Consider the following 23,021-nt stretch of genomic DNA (forward strand, 5'->3'; position numbering starts at 1 on the left):
GGGCTTAGAACATGCTTTACGCAAGGTTGAACTGATGGAAAATTGCAAAGTACAACTGATGTACACAGAAGTAAATACACAACAGGTCATTTTGCAGCAGCAGGAGATGCAGCAAGGACTTGCAGTGTTTTTGAAAAGGCCTGCTGAAACACTACAAAGAATTGTAGTATACACTCCTATGTTGCTGTTTTATAACTTAATGATTGATTGTGGAATTAAAACTATGTCCAAATATAGTTTTAACATCAAGAACTGTCTTGATGTATTATGTTGTTGTTACACAGCATTGTTAGTGTCAATATTATCATTATCATTAATTCTATTAGAGCTGTTATTAGCATATCATTGTATTATATTAAACAAGAATCTGAAAGTGGAATGAAGGCATACTGATACAATACACATAAATAGGATGAAATCATTTTGTGATGTTTCTGGAGGAGTGGGTTTTAATAAGTATATACTTCTTCCCATTTGAACGTTTATTGTGTCTTACATTGCTGTAATTTTATTTGTAACTTGCCATGTTCAATAAAGTTCAAAATACAAAAGTCAGTGTTATGATTTCCTACTAATCCATCATTACTGTTTTCTTTAAAAAAACACACACAAAAAACCTACATATATGTATGCTGAAAAACATCATACCTGACAAACTTCTTTGGTACCTCTAACTGCACTGAGATAAGAACTATTTAAGTCCAGGACAACAATACCAATAATACAGGCATAAGAGTCAGTTTTGTGGTGGGTACATGCTAGGCTACAAACATTTGTGTGATAAACACAAGTGTAGATCCTAGTTTATAATTGGTTTATGTGTTAGTATGTCATTATTTCAGTGATGACCCAGTGTGACTGTGAGTTTCTGTACAATCCCTCCAGAGCCGGCCCAAGCCTCTATGGGGCCCTATGCGAAATTTGGTTTTGGGGCCCACTATTTCTGCTGACAATGTGGATTTCTGGAATTAACAGACGATTAGATCATTCGCACACCTGCTATAAACTTATTGCATCTCCGATGATGCTGTTTGTATTATACCTTATGCATGTATAATTGTCAAGAAAACTGGCATAGGGTGTGAGATCTTTCCGGGTGCATGCAGAAAAGGTGCATAGAGGCCTGAGAGAGAATAAGTAATCTTGTAGTTGATTAAAAGTTAATTAAGTTGAATATGAATGAATATAATTAGTAAACTGACTACCAATAATCACATAATAACCTTCTGAAATGTACTTTTTCTGAAATATGATCTGTAATGATTTAACTTGATTTCTGTAATGATTTAACTATGAAACGATTATGGTCGATGAATTATAATAAGTGAGAGATGTGATTAATTATTAACTAAGGATCAAACTTGTGATAATTTGAAGTCAATGTTCAAATGGGTTTAATACAGGTTAAATGTGTTTAATGATTGTAACAGATGGAAAAGTGAGTTAGAGAAAGAAGAGGAATGTATGGGTGAGGTCCTGAAACAGGAAATGTCGCAAGCAGTTCTGAACAGATGGCCAGGGCGCACAGGATGGTTGGTGTGTTGAGTTTGGCTGAAGCAACGGAGAAAGGAGAAGCACGGGACTTTCCACTATGGTCAGCAAAAACAGGTTGAGAAATGTGGGGGCTTTTTCATGAGAGACAGCAGATGTGAGGAAAGTCACGTAGCCCAAATCCTCCCATACACACACAGGGTGGAGAAATGTATAAAAAGGGACCGAAAAGAGGAACCAGCTGTTCCCAGTCCGGCGGCGCAGAAGGAGAGACAACTCACAGAGGAGCAGATTAAGCTACGGACCGCACTTCAGAACCACGGGGAAGCTCGGACTTCACACCGCTAAGAAGGACTGGGTCCCATCGCCCCATCTCTGGTTCCTTATTCGACCGTTGGTCCCGTCTCAACCCAGCAACTTTAAACTCTGCAACAAGACTTGGAGGAAGGACAAAGCTCCCCCAGGGATGAGGAACTGGGTTTTGCAAAAGGATTCAGACCCGTTCTGCTTTGTTTCCTTTCCAAGGAGGATTTTTCCACACGAGACAAAGACCTCAACCAAGGATGCAAGAAATTCCTGTTGCCAAAAGATCCATCATCGTCTGGGTATGAGTTGAATCTGCTCATTGAAATTCTATTTCAGAACTTGCGACTTAACTCTTAGGGAAAGGAGACAGAGTGGTAGGATTGTACATGTAAATTTTATTACACTGTTTTTGATCCATATACGATTGATAATTGATTTGTATGTCGCATATCCCTGCTTAAGCTTGCTTAATAAATTTATACTACAAAATTCTAATGAGGTTGGTGGACATTGGAATTAATAGAGTCATTTAATCTTTGTCCAGTTCTTTTAATCAAGGTAAAACTAATGTACATGATTCCAGTAAATAGGAGGCTTCATAATTTCCTTTGGTGAGAGTAAATAATGACCCTGGGACTTGCATCTAAGTCACTAAACATAATCTAGCCGGTTCCAAGTGCAAGTTATGATTTAGAAAGTGGGCTACCGTTAACAGAAGTGGTTATTGGAATTATGCAGCTGCGAGGGCTACTCAGCTGATTGTTTCTTAACTGTAAAGGGTCATAACTTCTGGATTGGAGGTAGTTAGAGCTAGACGAGTCACTTTCGCTACCAGTTTAAATAGATTATCTCTTATAGAGTACTCTTAGGGTAATACCCAGGACTCAGAGATTTTCCGGACCTGTTAGACGGAGAACTGGTCAGTAGGCAGCCCTGGGGAGTAGTGAGGAGTGGGCGGGGCTGACTATTGCAGGATAACCTTCAATAATATAGGATACATTTATCAGCCTGTCAATTTCTGGGTTAATTTTGGGGGATCGTTATTGGCCGATACTTCCATGTGAAGCCCATCTTATCCACTGATCTTATTTTTGTCAGCAAAGGTTTAAAAATCAGTCTCTGTCCTCTTCTGCTCTGCAGTGAGAGGTTTGACTGACAGACCGGCCCACCAGGTCAAGTCTGCACGTTTACAGTTAATATTTACCCTCTGTTGCCAACTCAGTGACTTTCTTGCTGTATTTAGCGACATTTCAGACAAAAAAATTCATATCAACTAAAATTAAAATCAGCAGGTCAGGTTTTTAAAGATCGATAACCAGGGATCGGCCAGAAAACTGCAGTCAGTGCAGCCAAACTTAAGATGGAATACACACGAACATATTCATGACAATCTTTGATTAAATAAATTTCTCTTAAGCGTTACTCCAATAGCTAAAAATGTAATTTATACCAGGTGAGTCTTTCTCCCTTGAGAATGTGGACCGGTACCGGTTCCGGACTGATTCTGAGCCTTCAAATGATTTTAACAAAAGTTTCACATAACTTAGAAGTTTGTGTAAAAATAATGTTTGTTTTAGCCACTAAATGATTTTGCTCAGCAGCAAACATTTCCCCAACTACAGCAGAGAGCAGCTCATCGATGTAGCAGCTATGTAGCCTGACGTAAAAACATTTTGCAAGACAAGGTCAAACATTGAGAAGTTTTAATTATTGTTATCAAACGCTAACAAACACGGTGCTTTGAAGCCAAAAAACCTCTGAAATATCCAGAGCCAATCATGAGAATCAACTCATGTAAAGTTAAAACTTAGTTTCACACAAAGACGCTAGCATAAATGTTTGGCTGCTGAACTGGACCGTTCCAGGTCGCTATCAAGCTAATTTTCTATTAGCAGCTTTACAAATCTTTTACATTACATTACATTACCAAAGCACATCAAAACAAATCTTTATCTTGGGCTTTTTTCTATTCTTCCTCTTTCTTCTCTCCCTCCCTGAAGGATAAGTCCTTTTTTGAGACATTGTTTTGCTAACTTAACTTCTGACCGGAGCTTTGGATGCTTGGATGCTCTGCACAGCAGCTCATGTTACCGGTGAAGCTTGCATGATCTACCACAGCCACCAGGGGGCCCCAAGAACATTTTTTTTTGTTTTTATCCATAAAATAATAATTTCTACATACATTATCAAATATGTTATTTTAAAAACAAATCCCTTTATGATGAAATTGTGTGTTTTTGATATTGTAATGAGAGAAATTATTATATATATATATATTTTTTTTTAAATCAGCTTCACTGAGGGGGCCCCTTAGTGAAGCTAAGGCATAAGGCTGAATTTAGCCAACTTAGTTTCCTCCTTCAAAAGCTGTTTCTCAGTGTTACCAATGTTACAAATCGCTGACTTGGTAAGTTTTTTTTAACACTTTATTTGATGGGGTGTGAATAAGCCCTTTATGACACTGTCATAAACATGACATAACACCTGTCATGAACATGAGTAAGTCTTCATGAATATTTATGACTGTTATCATGAAGTGTCATTTGGTAAATCATGACACTTTTAATACAAAGTTGACATTATTCAAAATGTCTTCGTTATGACAACTCCAGTAAAACTATTTCTATAGTTTCTCAAAAAAGTTACTGAAGTAAATATTCCTAGTTAGTAGTTTTGGTCACAACTAACAAAGAAGGTAGATTCTCTAACCCTAAGCAGTAATCATAAATGTTAGTTCTGCAAAAGTGTGAAATCAACATAGTATTTAGCAGAAATTAATACTAACGAACTAAAGTGCTAACTTCAGTTCAAATTATATTTGTCTTAGAGGTGTCCTTGAAAAACTATTATACTTGAGTATAATATAATTTTGACATAATTTACATGTTCTATAATGGCCTTAGATATTCTCTTTATGATTATATCTTGGTCTCTACTGTCTATGTTTTATTTTGTTCTTGTGGGTTTCTAACTACCTGAATAATTCTTAACAGTCAATATCAAAATCTTACAGACTTTATTCAACTGAAACTTTACACCTTAGAATTTATCTGAAAATAAAATTCAGGGGAAGCTAGGTGTTCTAAATGTTTTCAAAATTAGCAGATACTCTAAAGCACTAAGCAGAACTGACACACATACTGTAGATCTGAATTAAGTGGATTCAGTAGAAGTGACATTATTGTTGTATCACACATCACAATCAGACTTTTTTTAAATCACACTCCCTTTTTCTTATCCTTAGCATCATTCTTGTGTTTGTGTCATTTGAGCTGCTCCAACATCACATGACACTGCTGTGCACACTGAAGATATTAATAGAGGTCTTAAAAAGTACTACAAGGTTGAAATCAATAGGATGTGCCCATTGTATTCTTTGTTTAAAGCTCTACCTATCACAGATCAGTGCCAGAGCAATAACATTATAGTTCAGATATAGTTAGTGCGTAACTGTGTGTGTGTGTGCACACACAGAATCACAAACACACTCAACTATTTATAGCTTCATTCCCAGGAAGCGCTCTGGTCCACTGCAGCATTACAAGGTTCCACATGTAATCTAACGTTGATAAGCAGCTGTTCACACTGTGTCCTAGAAAGATGGACACAGAAGATGACAATCACGCTTCTTTAGTGATAGACTTAGAAGACAAAGTTGTAAGTATTTTGTCCAAATGTGACAGTTTATCTACATTCTCGTTGCCGTGTCTTACAGGCTCTGATATTTCCTTCTTTTATTCCCAGAATGGTCTGAATGCTCTGCATCTGGCTGCCAAGGAAGGTCATGTGGATCTGGTCCAGGAGCTGTTAGATCGGGGTGCTTCTGTGGATTCATCCACAAAGGTAGGATATGATATATCCATGCATAACATCTAACATCAGCTGTAGTCATTGTACATGTTTACATATCCAGTCCTAACATGTAATATTGTTCTATAGATAAGCCACCTGTTTTCATTCACTGTTTCAACATAGCAGTAAACACGTTGTTGTCGGCTTGTTGCAGAGTTAAGCTCAGTTCTTTGGCTGAGCTTGACCTATTGCTCCATGACCGCTGATCTTTCCTCTGTGAGTCTGAAATCTGACACCAGACAGACAAGTCAGTCAAGCTTCCTTTTTAAAAAACTTCTAGTCCTGTTTAAACCAACTTATCTTTCATTTCAAAGAGATTTCCTCTGCAGTTATGACAGATGTTGTTCATTGAGAAAAACAAGGTCTGCATGTTTTTTCTCCTGAAACAGAGCTCCAGAGTAAAGGTGGAGGGTTAAAGGAAAACGATACGTAAAGTGGGGCCAGTGCCTGGGGGCCTGGCCCCTCCAAAGAGAATACCCATCTTGCCATAAGCTGCAATATGAGAAGGAGTAACCTCCGGTTTGTCATGTTGCAACTAACCTTGACGATGCTCCAAAGTGCAAGTGTTAGCAAACATTATGCAGGAAAGTATTTCTAAATGGAGGAAGAATTTTAAAGTTACACAAATGATTACTGTGAGCATGTAGTCTTTAATATATTCAACTGTAAACTTTTTCTCACTGTATCTTATGACATGGACTGTGTTTATGAGACATACTGGAAGTGGATTCTTTCCTTTGTTGATTTGGTGATGGTGTCATGGGAGTTTAATTTCCCTATTCAGTTGTTGTGGCGATTTGGCAAAACTCTTAGCCTTAAACTGATTGTGTGGCCCAATCAGTTTAAGAGTTGTCCAGTCTCTGTTTAAACAAAGCCTGCAGTGCCAGCCTGGCTGTTGTAAACAATTATTTTAGTACTCAAGTAATCTATTGATTACTCTGACGATTAATCAAGTAATCGACAAAAATATTTAATAAAATGAAATATTGATAAATATTCGCATAACAGCAGTATTAATATTGGTTGTCAGTATCAGCACAAATTCTAATACTTATGCATCCCTAACAATTATTTTTCTGAAGTTTAGAAAATTAACCTGTAACAACAGCTTATTTTTAAGTTGACATGGACAAAAATTATGCACTCACCGGCCACTTTAATAGGTACATCTTGCTAGTACTGTGTTGGACCCCTTTCGCCTGCAGAACTGCCTTAATCCATCATGACATAGATTCAACAAGGTACTGTATTAATTTTATTGTGGAACAACTACAGCGCTCTCGATCAATCCAAAATATTATTAACCTCTCAAACCTGAATATTTACAAAAGTAATTATTATTTTTTAATCGTTTCTAGGACAATATCTTTGTGTACACAATTATTGGGCAACTAGTAGTGTGCAGAATTATTATATTATTATAGTTATAATTATTATACCTTAATTAAAACAGAAAATTTTCCTGTCTCACTAATTTAATGTCATCTGTTAGTGAGAATTATAAACATACAACTCAAAATTTAAAAAATAAATCAGTGACCTTTATAGTCAGCCTTCTTTTCCATAACACTTAGAAGCCTTCCATTAATGGAGTCTGTCAGTTTCTTGATCTGTTGACGATCAACTTTTTGTGCAGCAGCAGCCACAGCCTCCCAGACACTGATCAGAGATGTGAACTGTTTTCCTTCACCATGTTTAAGAAATGCCCACAGGTTGTCAATGGGGTTTAGGTCTGGTGAGGAAGGGGACCACTTCATTATTCTTTCATCTTTAAGGCCTTTCATAGTACTTTGATGCATGCGATCGAGCATTGTCCTGCATAAAAATCATGGTCTTCTTGAAAGATGCAGACTTTTTTCTGTACCACAACTTGAAAAAAGTGTCTTCTAAAAACTGGCAGTAGGTTTAGGACTTGATTTTGAGTCCAACTTCAACCAGAAAAGGTCCAACTAGCTCATCTTTAATAATACCAGCGCCCTGCCTCCACCTTGCTAGTGTCTGAAGTGAAGTGGAGCTCTGTGCCTATTACTGATCCAGTCACAGGTCCATCCATCTGGTCCGTCAGGAGTCACTCTCATCTCATGAGTCCATAAAACCTTTGAAAAATCTGTCTTCAGATCTGTCTTGGCCCAGTCTTCATGTTCCAACTTATGTGTCTTGTTCTATGGCGGTTGGGTTTCAGCGTTCCTTATCTTGGCCAAGTCTCTGAACATCTTGTACTTCTGGGCACTGCAGGTAGGTTGCAGTTCTGGAAAATGACTGCACTGGAAGATAATGTAGCTTAACGTTTGATTCTTTTCAAATCTCTGGCAGTTAATTAACGTCTTTTTTTCTCAACACGTTTCTTGCAGCCCTGTTAGCTACTTGCAGCAAAACGTTTGATGGTTGTGTGATCACGCCCCAGTATCTTAATAATTTCAAGAGTGCTGCTTCCCTCTGAAAGACTTTTTAGAGTTTCTTAAATCTCTTTTTTGGCCCATTTTGCCTGAGGAAAAGAAGCTGCCTAATAATTATACCCATCTTGATATAGGGTGTTGATCTTCTTAGCCCCACCCCCCTTATTAAACAAATACACATCAGCTGATGTGTTCATATTCAACAAGCATTCAGGTTTAAACAGCTTGGAGTTGGAAAATATGCACCCAAATGATGATATGATCCAGACTGAAACTTGCCTAACAATTGTGCACACAGTGTACTTACAGAGCATACAGTTTTGCCTTTTGGCTGTTAAAATAATCAAAAAATAATAGAAGAATAGAGCTTGAGAAGAGGCATCTAACTGTGTGGAAGAGAAAGCCCTATCTGTATCCTACTCTTGTTGTCTTGGCCAGTACTCGTTGATGTGCTTCTTATTAACAACAGTTACCGTAATGTTAATTTGAAGTCAGGAAAATAATCCTTCTCACCTGAACCTATTTCCTGTTTTTTCAGAAAGGAAACACAGCCCTGCACATATCTTCTCTGGCTGGTCAGGCAGAAGTTGTGAAGATCCTGACCAAACGAGGAGCTGACATCAATTCACAGTCTCAGGTCTACCACTGTTCTCATCTTCCACAGCTGTTGGTTCCAACATTTCTCTCTCAAGCCAGGACTTTACTGCTGTAACTTTTTTGAGAATTACTAAATAATTGTGTAAGACCTTACGAGTAACCATTAGGTTTGGGATTTCCAGAATGGATTCACTCCTCTCTACATGGCAGCCCAGGAGAATCACATGGATGTGGTGCGCTACTTGCTTGAGAATGGAGGCAACCAGAGCATTGCAACAGAAGTAAGTAATATGAGGTTTCTCTTTTTGCCAAATGTTAAAACCACTATCACTTTTAGTGGATATTTTATTAATCATATTCCTTGTAAGTATTGTGCATGGATACATGGTAAATAACCATCAAATTTTTTCTCCGTCTTCTCTCATCTAGGATGGTTTTACACCCCTGGCAATTGCCCTCCAGCAGGGACACAACCAGGTGGTCTCCATCTTACTGGAAAACGATACCAAAGGCAAGGTTCGCCTGCCCGCCTTACACATTGCCGCACGCAAGGATGATACCAAATCAGCCGCCCTGCTACTTCAGAATGATCACAATGCCGATGTCCAGTCGAAGGTATGGCCGTTGTTCATTGTGATGAGTTAGGCTTGGCATGTGTGAAAGTATAGTAGCTCATATGGTGCTTGGTGCTTTTGTCAGTGTTTTACATGGAGAGTAGACAGAGCTACGTGAAATATGCAGAGCTATTATGTTGAAATGAGCTGTTTGAGATGTTCCTGGTTTTACATCTGGTAGTCAGTCATCATTGGACCATTGTGAGTCTCCTGGTAGTTCTAGCAGCTTTAGCTCACTAACAGTAGTAGTTCACCACATAAGTGATAACTATTTTCTTTCATCGATCAAACTGTGGTCGATATCTGGATAAGTAGTAATGAGATTACTTCTACCTACAGTGATCATTATCTACAGTCTTGATCATATACATGTATAGTTGTAGCCAGAGGGAAATGGGTATTAGGCTATAGTTTGTTTGATGCTTTTGTATGAATGTAATCGCTGATCTTAAAAAATATTTTCAGAAGAATGTAAATATGACTGCAAAAACAAGCCTGTCTTTTATCCATCTTGGCCTTCCACAACTCTACCAACTGAGCTGGTTACGTCTTGTGTCAGTGTGTGCTTTTATCAGAGAAGCTGACATTGCAGACTTAGATTCATATTTGATTTGTTCTTCATCCATGGATGGATCATTCAGCATGCTAAAAACATGAACAAATTAAGTTTCATTTGTAGATCTAGCATTCTGCGATTCTAAAACTATTATTAAAAAGGTGTAATTACCAATAACATCAAAACCAAGTGAAACAAACAAAAAGTAGGTTTTAGAGTTCCTGAGTCGAGGAGTTGAGAATTAGCTTTACCGAGAGCAACAGCAACAGGGCTGGTTATAATGCTACCATCATCCTCTACTTCACACCTACTCACAACTCAACTCAGTGGCAAACTCTTGGGACCTTTCAGAGATACATCAACTTTTCACAGCATATTTTTGCCTTGCATTTTACATAATGAGGCTTGTACAACTCACACAGATCCTGACTTAAAGGTGTCTTTTAAAAAGTACACTCACCTCTAATGGGCTCATACAAGGGAACCTTTAAAGTGTCACTCAAAACTTACAATCAGCTCTGTTTGCACTTATGAGTTGCAAATAAGATATTTTCTACATGAGCTGATACCCACATGACTGCAAACCATCTAAGAGGGAAAACAGCTTTGATCTAAAAGGTTCTTGTTTCTTCCAACTGCAATGGGTTTGAGCAGCATTGATTCAGTCATTAGAGCTTAAATGAAACCACAGGACGTAATCAGACCCAAGATATTTAGCAATCATTGTGTCTTGTCGTTGCAAGCACATTTCTTTTTCCTTTCAGATTAGTTCAATCCAGGCCAAACGTGAACTGATTCATTCTTTCTCTTATGACAAAGTGTTGAATCATAAACAGAATGTATTTGAAATTAGCATATTATCCAGATACTAATCACAGCATGTTTAAATAGTATAACCAAGGTTTCTATACTTAGTTAATGCCAGCACCTCTAATTTGTTGTGATGTAGTTTTTGATACAAATCTGCTTAAATGTGTGTAGTGTCTGGTTTCCTATCAGTCTCTATGCATCTCTCTCTCCGTTTCTGTCATTCAGTGTCGCTGTGCCTGCCACGTCACTCCTGGTCCTGCCACTAACCGGGTCTCTCTTTCTTTTCCTTTTTCTCTCTTTAAATGCTCCCTTTCACACACTTCCCCTCATCACTCCTTCCTCCCTTTCCTCGCTGTACCGATGTCTAAGTGTAGCAATGTCCAGTGCATGGAGTGTGCCACTGTCTGCAGGTTGTATCTAAGGCTGCATGCTTAGGGGACAGATGATCAGATGATCCTAACAAATGTTTTGGACCATCAGCTAGTGGTGGGAGGGGTTATGAAGACAACCTGAAGTTGATGGGGCTTTACGTACCAGTTGATGGAACAAGAATGTAATATTTTTTAGTTGGGACTTTTTTCTGACCTAGTTTTGTGGTTTTAAGTCACATGGCTAGAAGGTTTATATCAGTACCCACAAGTCCATTCAGTCTTTCTACATTGAAGCACCTCATGAATTCCTGCTGAAAAACAAGTTATTTACAGTTACAGTTATTGACATATAAAAAATTGACATACAAAAAATAAAAAAAAACTTCAATTGATCTATTTACTTCAGTTACCCAAAAAATCCTAAGATATTTATTCATTTATTTTGTTTGAAAAACAAATTCAACAATTAAAGAGTTAATAAAGTTAAAAATAAAAAACAAACTAAAGACAAATTAAAACAAAAGAAACAAATTAAAATCAAAAACTGTCTAATTTGTAAATACGTATTTCTTGGAAAGGAAATCAATGTGATGTTTCCTTTAAGTGGGCTGAAAAAGCTACTTTTTTCTACTTTGATTCTGTATTTATTTTAGCCCAAATTCAATGAAATGAGAACATATAAAACAAACAATATGCATGTATTAAAAAACTTGTTCTAAAAAAAGTTCACAAAAAACATAGTTTTATCTTACAGTTTGAAATCGATCCTACATTTATAGTTTTAATTTACAAAGATATTGTTATGGATAACCAGCAGAAACATTTATAGAATAAATATATTTTCAGTTACATTTTTATCATACGTTTTCATGTGTAGAAAGATGTTTGTGTTACTTCTCATTTTGAAGTTGTAGAACCTTTTTATCCAAAGCCAGTGTTGTAACCAGAGTGATACCAGCCAGCCAGTTTGCTTATTTAGCAATTCAGCACTAATTGTAGATGCTTTTCTACATCACAACCTGTCAGTGTTGCGTTTTAGTAATAATACTTCATAAAGCCACAGTGATTTCCCAGAATTTCAGTTACTTTAGTGAACATTCTCTCCTATAACACAGAGAATTCACAGTATAGAATAGAATAGAAATAGTCTTTATTGTATCTTAGAAGGCAAATTCAGGTATAACAGCAGCAAATATGTGGGCAAGTCAAATCAAGTAGGTTCACAAAAAGATAAAAAAAATATATAAATAGTTAGTAAGTACAATACATTGCAAAGTAAGGGCAAGTTTAGAACATAAAAAAATAATACAGCTATTAAAAGGCAATGTATTTTAGGAGCTTACACAATACTTCCCCTCCTTACACAGCTTTTTCCTGACAAGATCCTTTCAGGAGTTTGCACAGTATTCAGAAGAACTTACAGGTGTTTTTCCTGGAACATATTGACCCTTTGCATCTACGTCACTTAATCATTCGAGGTGCCATGACGTACGCCTTGGAAGTGAGGGATGGGAGTATTGAACAGAGCAACTGAAATTGTTTTTCCAAGTTGTTTTTGCCAGTTTATTCATGGCTTCTACTAGTTCAAGTCAATCTAATTTGTCTGTAAATTTAGCACACCTGGTAGGGGCTTGTAGAGGCAATATTTACAAAAGTTGAAAATAGCTAGCTTAGAAATTGACCCACGCCTGACTTTGCCTGAATTCATACCGCAGGATTTACAGAAAATATTCAACCCCCTCTATATTTTTCACTTTTTGTTTAATCGCAGCTGTTTGCTAAAATAAAAAAAGTTCATATTATTTCTCATGAATGTACACTCAGCATCCCATCTTGACAGAAAAAAACAAAAATGTAGACATTTCTGCAAGTTTATTAAAAAAGAAAAACTGAAACATCACATGGTCATAAGTATTCATACCCTTTGCTGTGACACTCATATTTAACTCATGCTGTCCATTTTTTCTGATCCTCTTTGAGATGGTTCTACTCCTTCATTGGAGTCCAGCTGTGTTTAATTAACCTGAATGGACTTGATTAGGAAAAGCACACACCTGTCTATATAAGACCTCACAGCTCACAGTGCAGGTCAGAGCAAATGAGAATCATGAGGTGGAAGAAACTACCCAAGGAGCTCAGAGACAGAATTGTAGAAAGGCACAGATCAGGCCATGGTTACAAAAGAATTTTTGCAGCACTCACGGTTCCTAAGAGCACATTGGCCTTCGTAATCCTTAATGGAAAAAGTTTGGGATTAGCAGAACTCTTCCTCAACCTGGCTGTCCAGCTAAACGGAGCAATCGTAGGAGAAGAGCTTTGGTGAGAGAGAAAAAGAAGAACCCAAAGATCACTACTGAGCTCCAGAGATGCAGTAGGGAGATGGTCAACAATCACTGCAGCTCTCCAGTCGGGGCTTTATGGCAGAGTGGCTCGACGGAAGCCTCTCCTCAGTGCAAGACATAGGAAAGCCTGCATAGAGTTTACCAAAAAAACACATGAAACACTCCCAGACTATGAGAAATAAAAATTTCTGGTCTGATGAGACAGAGATTGAACTTTTTGGCATTAATTTTAAGCGATATGTGTGGAGGAAACCAGGCACTGCTCATCACCTGCCCAGTACAATCCCAACAGCGAAACGATGGGGTGTTTTTTATCTGCAGGGACAGGACGACCGGTTACAGTTGAAGCAAAGATGAATGTGGCCAAAAACAGAGATATCCTGGAAGAAAACCTCTTCCAGAGAGCGCAGGACCTCAAATGGGTCGAAGGTTCACTTTCCAACAAAACAATGACCTGAAACACACAGCTATAATAACAAAGGAGTGGCTTCGGAACAACTCTGAGCCAGACTGAGCCCTGACCTAAACCCAATTAAGCATCTCTGGAGAGACCTGAAAATGGCTCCACCAACATTCACCATCCAACCTGACGGAACTGGAGAAGATCTGAAGAAAGAATGGCAGAGGTTCCCCAAATCCAGTTGTGAAAAAGCGTGCTTCTAATCACTACTGAGCAAAGGGTCTGAATACTTATGACCATGTGACATTTCAGTTTTTCTTTTTTAATAAATTTGCAAAAATGTCTACATTTTTGTTTTTTTCTGTCAAGGTATGAACTTTTTTGATTTTAGCAAATGGTTGCAATGAAACAGAGTGAAAAATTGAAAGGGGTCTGAATACTTTCCATACCCACTGTATGTCATAAATGGCCTTTTCCCTTACACCAGAGCAGCCTTAAAAACGTGCAAAAGACTAGATGCTAATTTTTTATTTTATTTTTGACGGTGCAGCTTTGTCTCCATATTATTAATGGTTAGACGCATACCTTCTCCATAAAGCAATATTTGGTTGTTTTGACGTCCGTCGTGGCACAGTGAGTTCTGAAGAGCATAACATCACATGCAAAAGGTTAATAGGTTAAATATTCCAGGAACCAGGGTATAATGAGTTGACCTCTAACCTGGTAGGAACTGCTGCATAGACAGTCTTCACCCGCTTTAATATAAGAGCATGAATATAAAGAATTTAAAAATTCTTAACAGTCGATAAGCAACACAGATACCAGACTTTATTCAGCTGAAAGTTTACAAAACAGATAAGTAAATTAGCGCTTTCAAATTTATCCAGAAAAATTTATTTAGGGGAAGTTAATTGCACTAAATGTTTTCAAAGTTAGCAAAAATGCTAAACAAAAAATTTGCTTTGCTAATAGCACATTAGCAAAGAGTGCCTACAACTGGACTGCCTTGGTCCTTGAAGGTACACTGCAAGTTTGAGGAAAATCATCTTTGAGATTTGGGAAAGCAACCTGTAATTTAAAATAGTTAATATGTTATATTATAACTATTTGTAGCATTCCAATGCAGTACTTAAGTCTTTTCACTATAATATATGTTGGTGAGATAAATTTTGACTTAAATAATGTCAATCAATTTCAAAGACAAATCACATTATGTACCTGAAACAGGGAAAAAATAAGCCACTCTAGCCACGTCACTTCCCAGATTAGAATATGGCTGCACAGCATCCTCTGCTGTGCATGGACTACAGTGGAGTTATGTGTAAAACAAAGCTAACTGAACTGGTCTTTCCCTCCCTCATTCCCTCTGCAACAGATGATGGTCAATAGGACTACTGAGGTATACACATCCCCCTTTAATTCACACAGATTTCTTTCTTTATCATCCCTTTTTCTTTCTGTCCACCACCGTACCTTGTCTTGCAAAGTAACCATCATTTGGGTCATTTTATACTTTCTCTGTTTCAGTTGATTTGGTACGGTTTATTCAGATTCCACCACGTATGGCTGACAGGAATGGCTAAAGTTGCTGTCCCCTGCACAGTCCACAAATTTCATTATGTTGCATTAATTTCACTGAATCTTTATTTTCCTTTATTATGTTTATTCCCCTGAGAAATTCATTTTTCCATCTGGAATCCTCAGTGCATTTTTAAATATCATAAGCATCTCTGAGTAACATAATGAATTGAAATGAATGCACTTTCCTTCTGTGACGTCCTAATTTGATGAATATTGTGCTGATGCCTTCATGAGAAAGCTGTCTGTTATATAAAGCGATAATGTCTGTTTCTGTTGGTGTTGCATGGTCTCTCTTGTCGCACTCTTTACTAGTTGCTGAAGAGTAGAAGTAAAGTGGAAGCAATGTACTGACGCATGACTGATATAATATTACACAAGTGCTTTAATGAATGACCAAGGCTGCCAAAATGAAACCGAAATATTTTAAAATCAAACTTTATTTCCCAGTAGGGTTTGGTGAAAGATCATTTTAACCTCAAGTTAAAACTGAGTGAAGGGTCAGTTTCCCCAGTCTGCTGAGGGATGCAGCTAGTTCAGAATTACAGCTACATTCTTTAATTTCCATTCTGTGAAACATTCCAGCAACAGTTTTTCCATAATTATCAGAGATCAAGCATTAGGAATTCCATAGAGCATACTAAGAAAAATGATTCTGTGGTGAAGTAAATTTAACATAACTGAATCTGTGAAATCAACAATAAAAATTCAAGTTAGTATCTTTACACACATATATGTAGTATTGAGGTCACAAATATTTGTTAAAGATACAAGGCATTGTTACTTTTTTCTGAAAATAAATTGTTTAAGTACCAAGAGCCTATCTTTTGTTGTGGAAATGTCAGTTATCAAAGAATGAGAGTCTGTTCCAATAACTAGAGAAAGAGTAATCCTTGTCTTTATTTTTATTCAAAGGCAAAAGCGTTTGAAGACCCACCTCACTGAACACAGTAAAAGAGCCCCGAACAACACAGATCACATGATTATATAGTCACAGCAAAGAAGAACACTGCCAAAGTCTGAACTTATCTCCATTACTAGGTGGATAACAACGCCACATCTTTATCCAGTGTCATGCAACAGCCCTTCACCTCATTGGAAAGAACGATTTTTAGTTAAGACTTTTCGTTGGAAACCCACATCCTACATGTATAGCAGGAAATGAGAGCTGACAAGGATTCCAACCGCAACTTCTAGTTCTTTATCAGTCACTCAGTTGCAGGCTCTCTCACACTTACACAGTAACAAAAATTAAAGAAAAACATTCATATACACAAAACACTATTTATCCTTGTTGAGATCAAATTAAGAGGAAATAGTTAAAATCTAATTTTCTATTACACTTAACTTCATCCACACAACAAAAGAAAATCTTGTTGTCTTTACTGTGTTTCATTCAGTATTTCAAAACACCAAATATTACCCATAAGCCATCAGAGTTCCCAGGCACCAACAGACCAACTGTCATTTGAAGTAAAGGCAATTTTCAGCTAGCAGAAGTCATTAATGTGATGTTTTAGCTTATGTACAGCTAAACAAAATCTATAAAGTTATTTGTAATACTTAAATTGCACAACATGAATTCATTTGATTTTATGGTTTGCAATAATTGATTTTTTAGGACATTGTTACAGTAGGGATTGGCCAGCAAAGTATCCCACAATGCATTGTGTTGCCAACAGTAATTTATTAAACCATTTTTTTATTGGTCACCAAAATTATTTTTAAGATGTTTAAGGTGAAAACATCAGTATGAGGCTGCTTTCACTGCAGTAGAGCACTTGTTGGCTAGTCTATAGCATTTTCATTTGCATGAAACATCACCATGTATGCTCATTTTTATTCAAGGATATTTTTTTTAAATTGTCATACCTCCTTGCTTGTTTGTGGTACAAAATATGGATTTGTGGTATAATATTTGGACTTTTATGATATAATTAAATTTAAATTAAATTTATGACCACTCCACTCTGCCTGAAGATGTAGCCTTGGATTGCCAGTGGATTGTGTCTGCTCATTTTTTCATCTGGAGGTTACTTTAATTTCACTGTTTGCTCTTTTGTTATTTTTTTTGTGTTCAGCTGAGTACATTTTATACTCATATAGGCCTAACCCCAGCCATCATCATCAAGGTTAAAGCATAATAACAAGAGATTGGTTTTAAAGATACAATATTATAGTACAGTATCATTGAAAGTGTAAAAATGTAGTCCATTAAACAGGATGTAAAACTGCTCTTTGTTCTGCATCACTGCAGTCTGAAAACTAGAAAAGACTCTCTTCTTTTTCACAGATTAATGCACAGCAACATTCAAAACTCAACCCTGTTGTTATAACGGCAGCCCTGGCCATTCACATTTAAAAGATTACTGATAGAACCTCTTTTAAAATGCATACTTTTAAAAGAAAATTAGAAAATGACATTGTCTGTTATTGTTTTCTGAATAGGAGGCATGTGACACTTAGTGTGACTAAAGCATTTACACTTAAATGGATCCACAATTAGTTGAACATGTTGGCCTAAATATGTTGCAATTTTGCTGTTAGCTAAAAAATGCTATTTATGATGTGTCAAAACTCACAATTACCTGAAAATATTTGTTTTTCATTACATTTTCATTCATGGAGGTCACCATTTTTTTCACTTGTGCCATGCATGGTGGGTTAGTGACCTGGTTTGGTTTGTTCTGTACTGGAATGCACAGAGTGAACACAGGAAGGTTATCTTTACTGTAGTTAATTTTATCACTATTTTCTTCACTATATTTATGATTGGTGTAAATTCAAATTCACAGCATCGCTGTTGGCTATAATTAAAATAAACAAAAAATATAGAGGTGAATCTGGACCACTTCCCACATGAAAAAAAAGAAGAGCATAATGGGAAAGAGCTGAGCACAACTTCCGAAGAACTCGCATTTGTGCTTTCAACATTTCTCTCCAGAAGAGTTTGAATCATTTGTACAAGCAAAATTGATAAAAGATTTAACATGTGGTTGTTGCCTTTGCAAGCTAAAAACATATGTTATGCTGACAGTTTTTATCCACAAAATGCCTAAACCCTGGCACCGGCTAGCAAGACAAACATACTGGGAGAAACATCAGAGACAAGTAGCGCTGGAAGTTCCTTTAAACAATAAAGAAGCTATTGCCACTGCCACCAGTACCGAATATGAAATCACAGACCCAACACCGAACTAAAGACCAGAGCCTAAATAGGTGTTACTGGACTGAAGACCGGATCCAACACAGACCACTTACTGGATCACACAGTCCCACCAAACCTACATGTCATTCATTGTTTCATTTATGAAGCTGAAGGTGGCAGCAGCATCACTAACACCAGCTTTTCTGGATAACTCTTTCCTCTTCATCTTCATTGTGATTTCTACATTCCCATCAATTTCAATGCGCTCTGGTTCAAATTGAAAAGACTTAACAATGTTACTTGTTGCTGTTTTGGCTGGATGGAGCTAGCAAAATTGGACCTAGCGTAGATCATTTACCCAGAATGCATTGCAGTGCAAACAGCATGGCAACATCCGTGTGACAATATTTTATTAAAATTTATAACAACAGACTACAGTATTATTACTGTATTGATTTAACATCTAAAATAAATGTTTTTCAAATAAAGTCTATTGTTACAACTACTCGTGGATCCCTTTAAAACCTGATATTACATACACTGCGTACAACAACACCACCATTTTTTCACAATAAATTTTTCCTGAAATCATATCTGTTTGCTAAATGCCAGAAAAATAACAGCAATTTTAAATTTCTTTACATTTGGCTAAATGGTTAGCCACTGTCCAATTGGAAGACACATTCAACCTTTGACTGCCTGACTGATATCTTCAGATGTTGCTTAAGTATTTCCATATAATCTTCTTCATCAGGGTATCTATCTTGTTCAATTTCCAACCCCTCCTATTTTTTCTTCCAAATTTAACTTCTATAATGAAAAAAACACTTCAACTTATGTTTTCAAGACATGTCTTGTGGTCTGATGAAACTAAAGGTTTGTCTCTGAGTGAATTTGCAAATCTGGCTTTTTATGCTGCTTTTTGAGCAATGGCTTCTTCCTGTCTGAATGACATTTCAGCCAAGGTTGCTACAGGTCTCTCTTAACAGCCTCATTAGCATTTTTATTAGCTTTTGTTCTGGAGTTGATTTGTACATTTCCCACCAGAATCCGTTCATCTGTGGAACAGAACTCAACTCCTTTCTGAAAGGCCTTATGGTTGAACTTCCCCATGCTGTTTATTCTTGCATATATTTGTTTAAAACTGATTTTCCACTGAAATTTAATTTTGTGAAATGAAGCCTAGGCAGAAATTCAAACTGGAAGTCTCTCTTCAGCCTCCCTTGCATCATCCAGTCACTGCATCATGCGCTTCTACCACAGCCTATCAGCAACGGACCATGCCTCATTGTAACCAATCATCGAGCAAGTCTCCATTTATAAGGCCTCCATCGGTGGTTCTCTCTGCTCGCCACCTGAGCTTCAACCCAACTCCGCCCCTTCTCCACTCTTGTTCTCCTGCCTCATTCAGGCTTTCATCCTCTCTTCGGCCTCCACCACCAGTGTCCCGGCCTTGAGGGGGAAGACGTCTCTGGTCCTCATCCTGAGCTGCTCATCCAGGCTTATTGTGGGTCACATGTACATGAAGTCAACTGCTGGGATCAGAGCGCCAAAACTTTAATTTATTCATGGCAAATAAAACTTTCTAATTGGAGCTTTTTGGAGACTCACAAGTTAATTGAACTTGTGAGTCCATAAATAACATCATCATCCAGGTTTGCATTAACAATTTAGAGGCACGGTAATCTTAGTCTATGTAAATTTCGACCTTGAAGAATGTAATAACAATCTCTCGTTCTGGAATTTATCAAATAGAAATGATGTTGGTAACCCTAACTGACAAGAACATTTAAATGTATCCAGTGTATGTAAATACCCGTCTTCGTTTATTTTGCCTAACAGCATTGCACTGAGGAGCATGATGCATCCACAGTTCTTTAATTTGCACCATTCTGAGCTTTTAACTGTGTAATGTTTGAAACCATCTCGTTAGTCACTGTTTTCTCCACACTCTTGTAAACAACTTTTTCACATTAAATCGGACCAACACTTACAGAATGGCAAGGTAAGGCAAGAATTTCACAACTCCTCCAACCTGCTCTGCAATCTCTAACTTTCCCCATATATTTCTCATTGCTAGCTCTAATGACTCTATGATGTACTGTCAACATAGTGCACTGGTGTTAATGGGAACCATAAATTTTGCCTTGTGCCATCTATTGAGTTTTATTATTAGCTGCTTTTAATTTTGACTAGATAATGTTTTTATCCATCTTCATCTCAGTCTGGATGACAATCTGTTTAGTTTTTTGGAGGAGGAGTTCTTAATTTCTATAATGTTCACCTTGCATGAAAAATGAGTTTGTCTTTCCAAATTATTTGTGGGTGTTACATGTGTGACTTGTATATTTTTTTTGGGAGTGTCCTCTTTTCCAGTTCACTCTTTGTTGATAACTGATGCTTGAAGTGACCACTGCATGCTGGGAAGCCTGAAGCTACTCAGGGTCAATATTGCAGGACCTGGAGGTAGAACTGATGCTTACTTTTGTTTTCCATTTTGTCTTTTTCTATTCCTCATGTCTGTGTCCCAGAGTGGATTTACCCCGCTGCACATTGCTGCCCACTATGGAAATGTCAATGTGGCCACTCTCCTACTCAACCGTGGAGCGGCCGTGGATTTCACAGCCAGGGTGAGATCTTACACCACCGAGCTTTTGCTCAAACAAATGAGCACTGTAATTTTACACAAACAGTTTGGAACTTTAAAAGTCATTTTAGTTTGGTATCAATTCACATACTGTACATTGCAAAAAATCGAATTTCATTTCAATGGAGACAAGCAGGTCCACTTAATATAAAATCACATTGAAATATAATAAAATCCTGGGCGTGCTGTGGTGGCGTAGGGGACAGAATGACCCATGTTTGGAGGCCTTGAGTCCTCCACGCGGCCGTCGCTGGTTCGACTCCCGGACCCGACAATATTTGCCGCATGTCTTCCCCCCTCTCCTTTCCTGTCAGCTTACTTTCATATAAGGGACACTAGAGCCCACAAAAGAGCCTCCCTGGAGGGGAGAGAAAAAAAAGAAATATAATAAAATCCATGCCAAGACAGCATGGTCATAGACTCAGATTAAGTTTACTTTATGTACAATAAATACAGTTATATTTAATAAAAATGCTTTCTGTTGAGGTTCATTAATCAGATTAAAAGTAGCTTTTAAAAATTGACAACATTTAAGCGGCTATTAAAGCTACATTTCTGTGTTAATAAAAATCTAAAAAAGCTTAGATTTTATTTAGTTTTATTTCAACACAGTTTCATAAAATTTGAAAATTTTCTGCACCCTTAAGCTCTTAATCTTTCTGTCAGATTCTCCTTCTTAAATCTGTCCTCTTTTCTGCAGAATGGAATAACTCCTTTACATGTGGCGTCTAAACGTGGCAACACCAACATGGTTCGCCTATTGCTGGATCGGGGCTCTCAGATCGATGCTAAAACACGGGTTGGTACCACAGACACAGAACCAAAGACAAAGTTGTTTCCTTCCTGACTGTTTAGTTCAGGGGTGCCCAAAGTGGGTCCTCGAGGGCCGGCATCCTGCATGTTTTAGTTCTCTCTTTTAGCAAGTCATCGTAGCCCTTCTAATTAGCCATCATTTGATGCAGGTATGTTAAACCTTGGAGAGAATTAAAACATGCAGGATGCCGGCCCTCCAGGACCCACTTTGGACACCCCTGGTTTAGATGAACATCCTTTCCTGACTGCTGTCCAGCTTCTCGGGTTCATTCCTTCTCTCAGATTTCCAGGGAACACCAGTAACATTTTATTTTAACATTTTCAATGGTAAACAAAGTGTGATATTAATGTTTGGTATTTAGAGCAGATGTGAAAAATGTTGTTTTTTTCAGTTAAGCTGGACAGAAGTGGATTAAATTTAGAGTCTTAACCCAACTGATGTTTGGTTGGATGCCAGATAGTTGGCATCCAACCATGTTATTAGCTCTTTTTGGTTTGTAACATGTAGAAACGTCATGTAGTCTCTGGCAGCATCTGAACTGAACCACCTGACAATTTTGTAGCAGCTGTTTTAGGTTAAGTCATTATCCATGACTTAACCTAAAACAGGCTAAACTGAGTTGATTAACCTAAGCTAACATCTCTGCAGCATTTTGCATGCTGATGTAACAGAGCCAGTATCTGAGCCTGTCAAACAGATTAAATGTTTCTGTAAAACACAGGGAAATGATGAGACAGACAATTGTTAAAGTTTATCAATGCCTGGCTTCTGCCATATTGGAGAGGGACAACCTTTGACCTCACTAGACTGTCTTACAGAGCACAGTCTAGCACAGTGGTGGAACTACAATTTAAATAGTCATTCCCAAAGTGACTTTTTGCTGTACTTTTGTCTCTTTTAAACAAACAAAAACATTTTATGTGATTACACATTAGTGTGTCACTGAGACATTTCTGTCCAATGTGTGATGCAGGATGGCCTGACCCCCCTCCACTGTGCAGCTCGAAGTGGACATGAGACAGCAGTGGAGCTACTGCTGGAGAGAGGAGCCCCTTTACTGGCCAGGACCAAGGTGGGTCACACTGTATTTACACTTATC

The 23,021-nt window shown here is 37.6% G+C and overlaps 1 protein-coding gene across 31 annotated transcripts in view; it reads left to right on the forward strand.

Moving 5' to 3' along the window:
- ank2b (ankyrin 2b, neuronal) overlaps positions 1–23,021 on the forward strand; it is a 250,031-nt gene that overhangs the window by 128,870 nt on the left and 98,140 nt on the right. For 18 of the 31 annotated variants that reach the window (XM_032582192.1, XM_032582194.1, XM_032582187.1 and 15 more), the window contains 9 exons: positions 5,542–5,640; positions 8,584–8,682; positions 8,825–8,923; positions 9,072–9,257; positions 15,111–15,134; positions 20,458–20,466; positions 20,993–21,091; positions 21,809–21,907; positions 22,896–22,994. In XM_032582192.1, coding sequence (XP_032438083.1) covers positions 5,542–5,640; positions 8,584–8,682; positions 8,825–8,923; positions 9,072–9,257; positions 15,111–15,134; positions 20,458–20,466; positions 20,993–21,091; positions 21,809–21,907; positions 22,896–22,994 — 813 coding nt within the window. Of the gene's footprint in view, positions 1–5,363; positions 5,455–5,541; positions 5,641–8,583; positions 8,683–8,824; positions 8,924–9,071; positions 9,258–15,110; positions 15,135–20,457; positions 20,467–20,992; positions 21,092–21,808; positions 21,908–22,895; positions 22,995–23,021 lie in introns of those variants that run through there. The other 13 variants (XM_032582188.1, XM_032582215.1, XM_032582185.1 and 10 more) reach the window with 3 other exon arrangements.

Source organism: Xiphophorus hellerii, chromosome 14 (assembly GCF_003331165.1).
Source record: "Xiphophorus hellerii strain 12219 chromosome 14, Xiphophorus_hellerii-4.1, whole genome shotgun sequence".
NCBI classification, from domain to species: domain Eukaryota; kingdom Metazoa; phylum Chordata; class Actinopteri; order Cyprinodontiformes; family Poeciliidae; genus Xiphophorus; species Xiphophorus hellerii.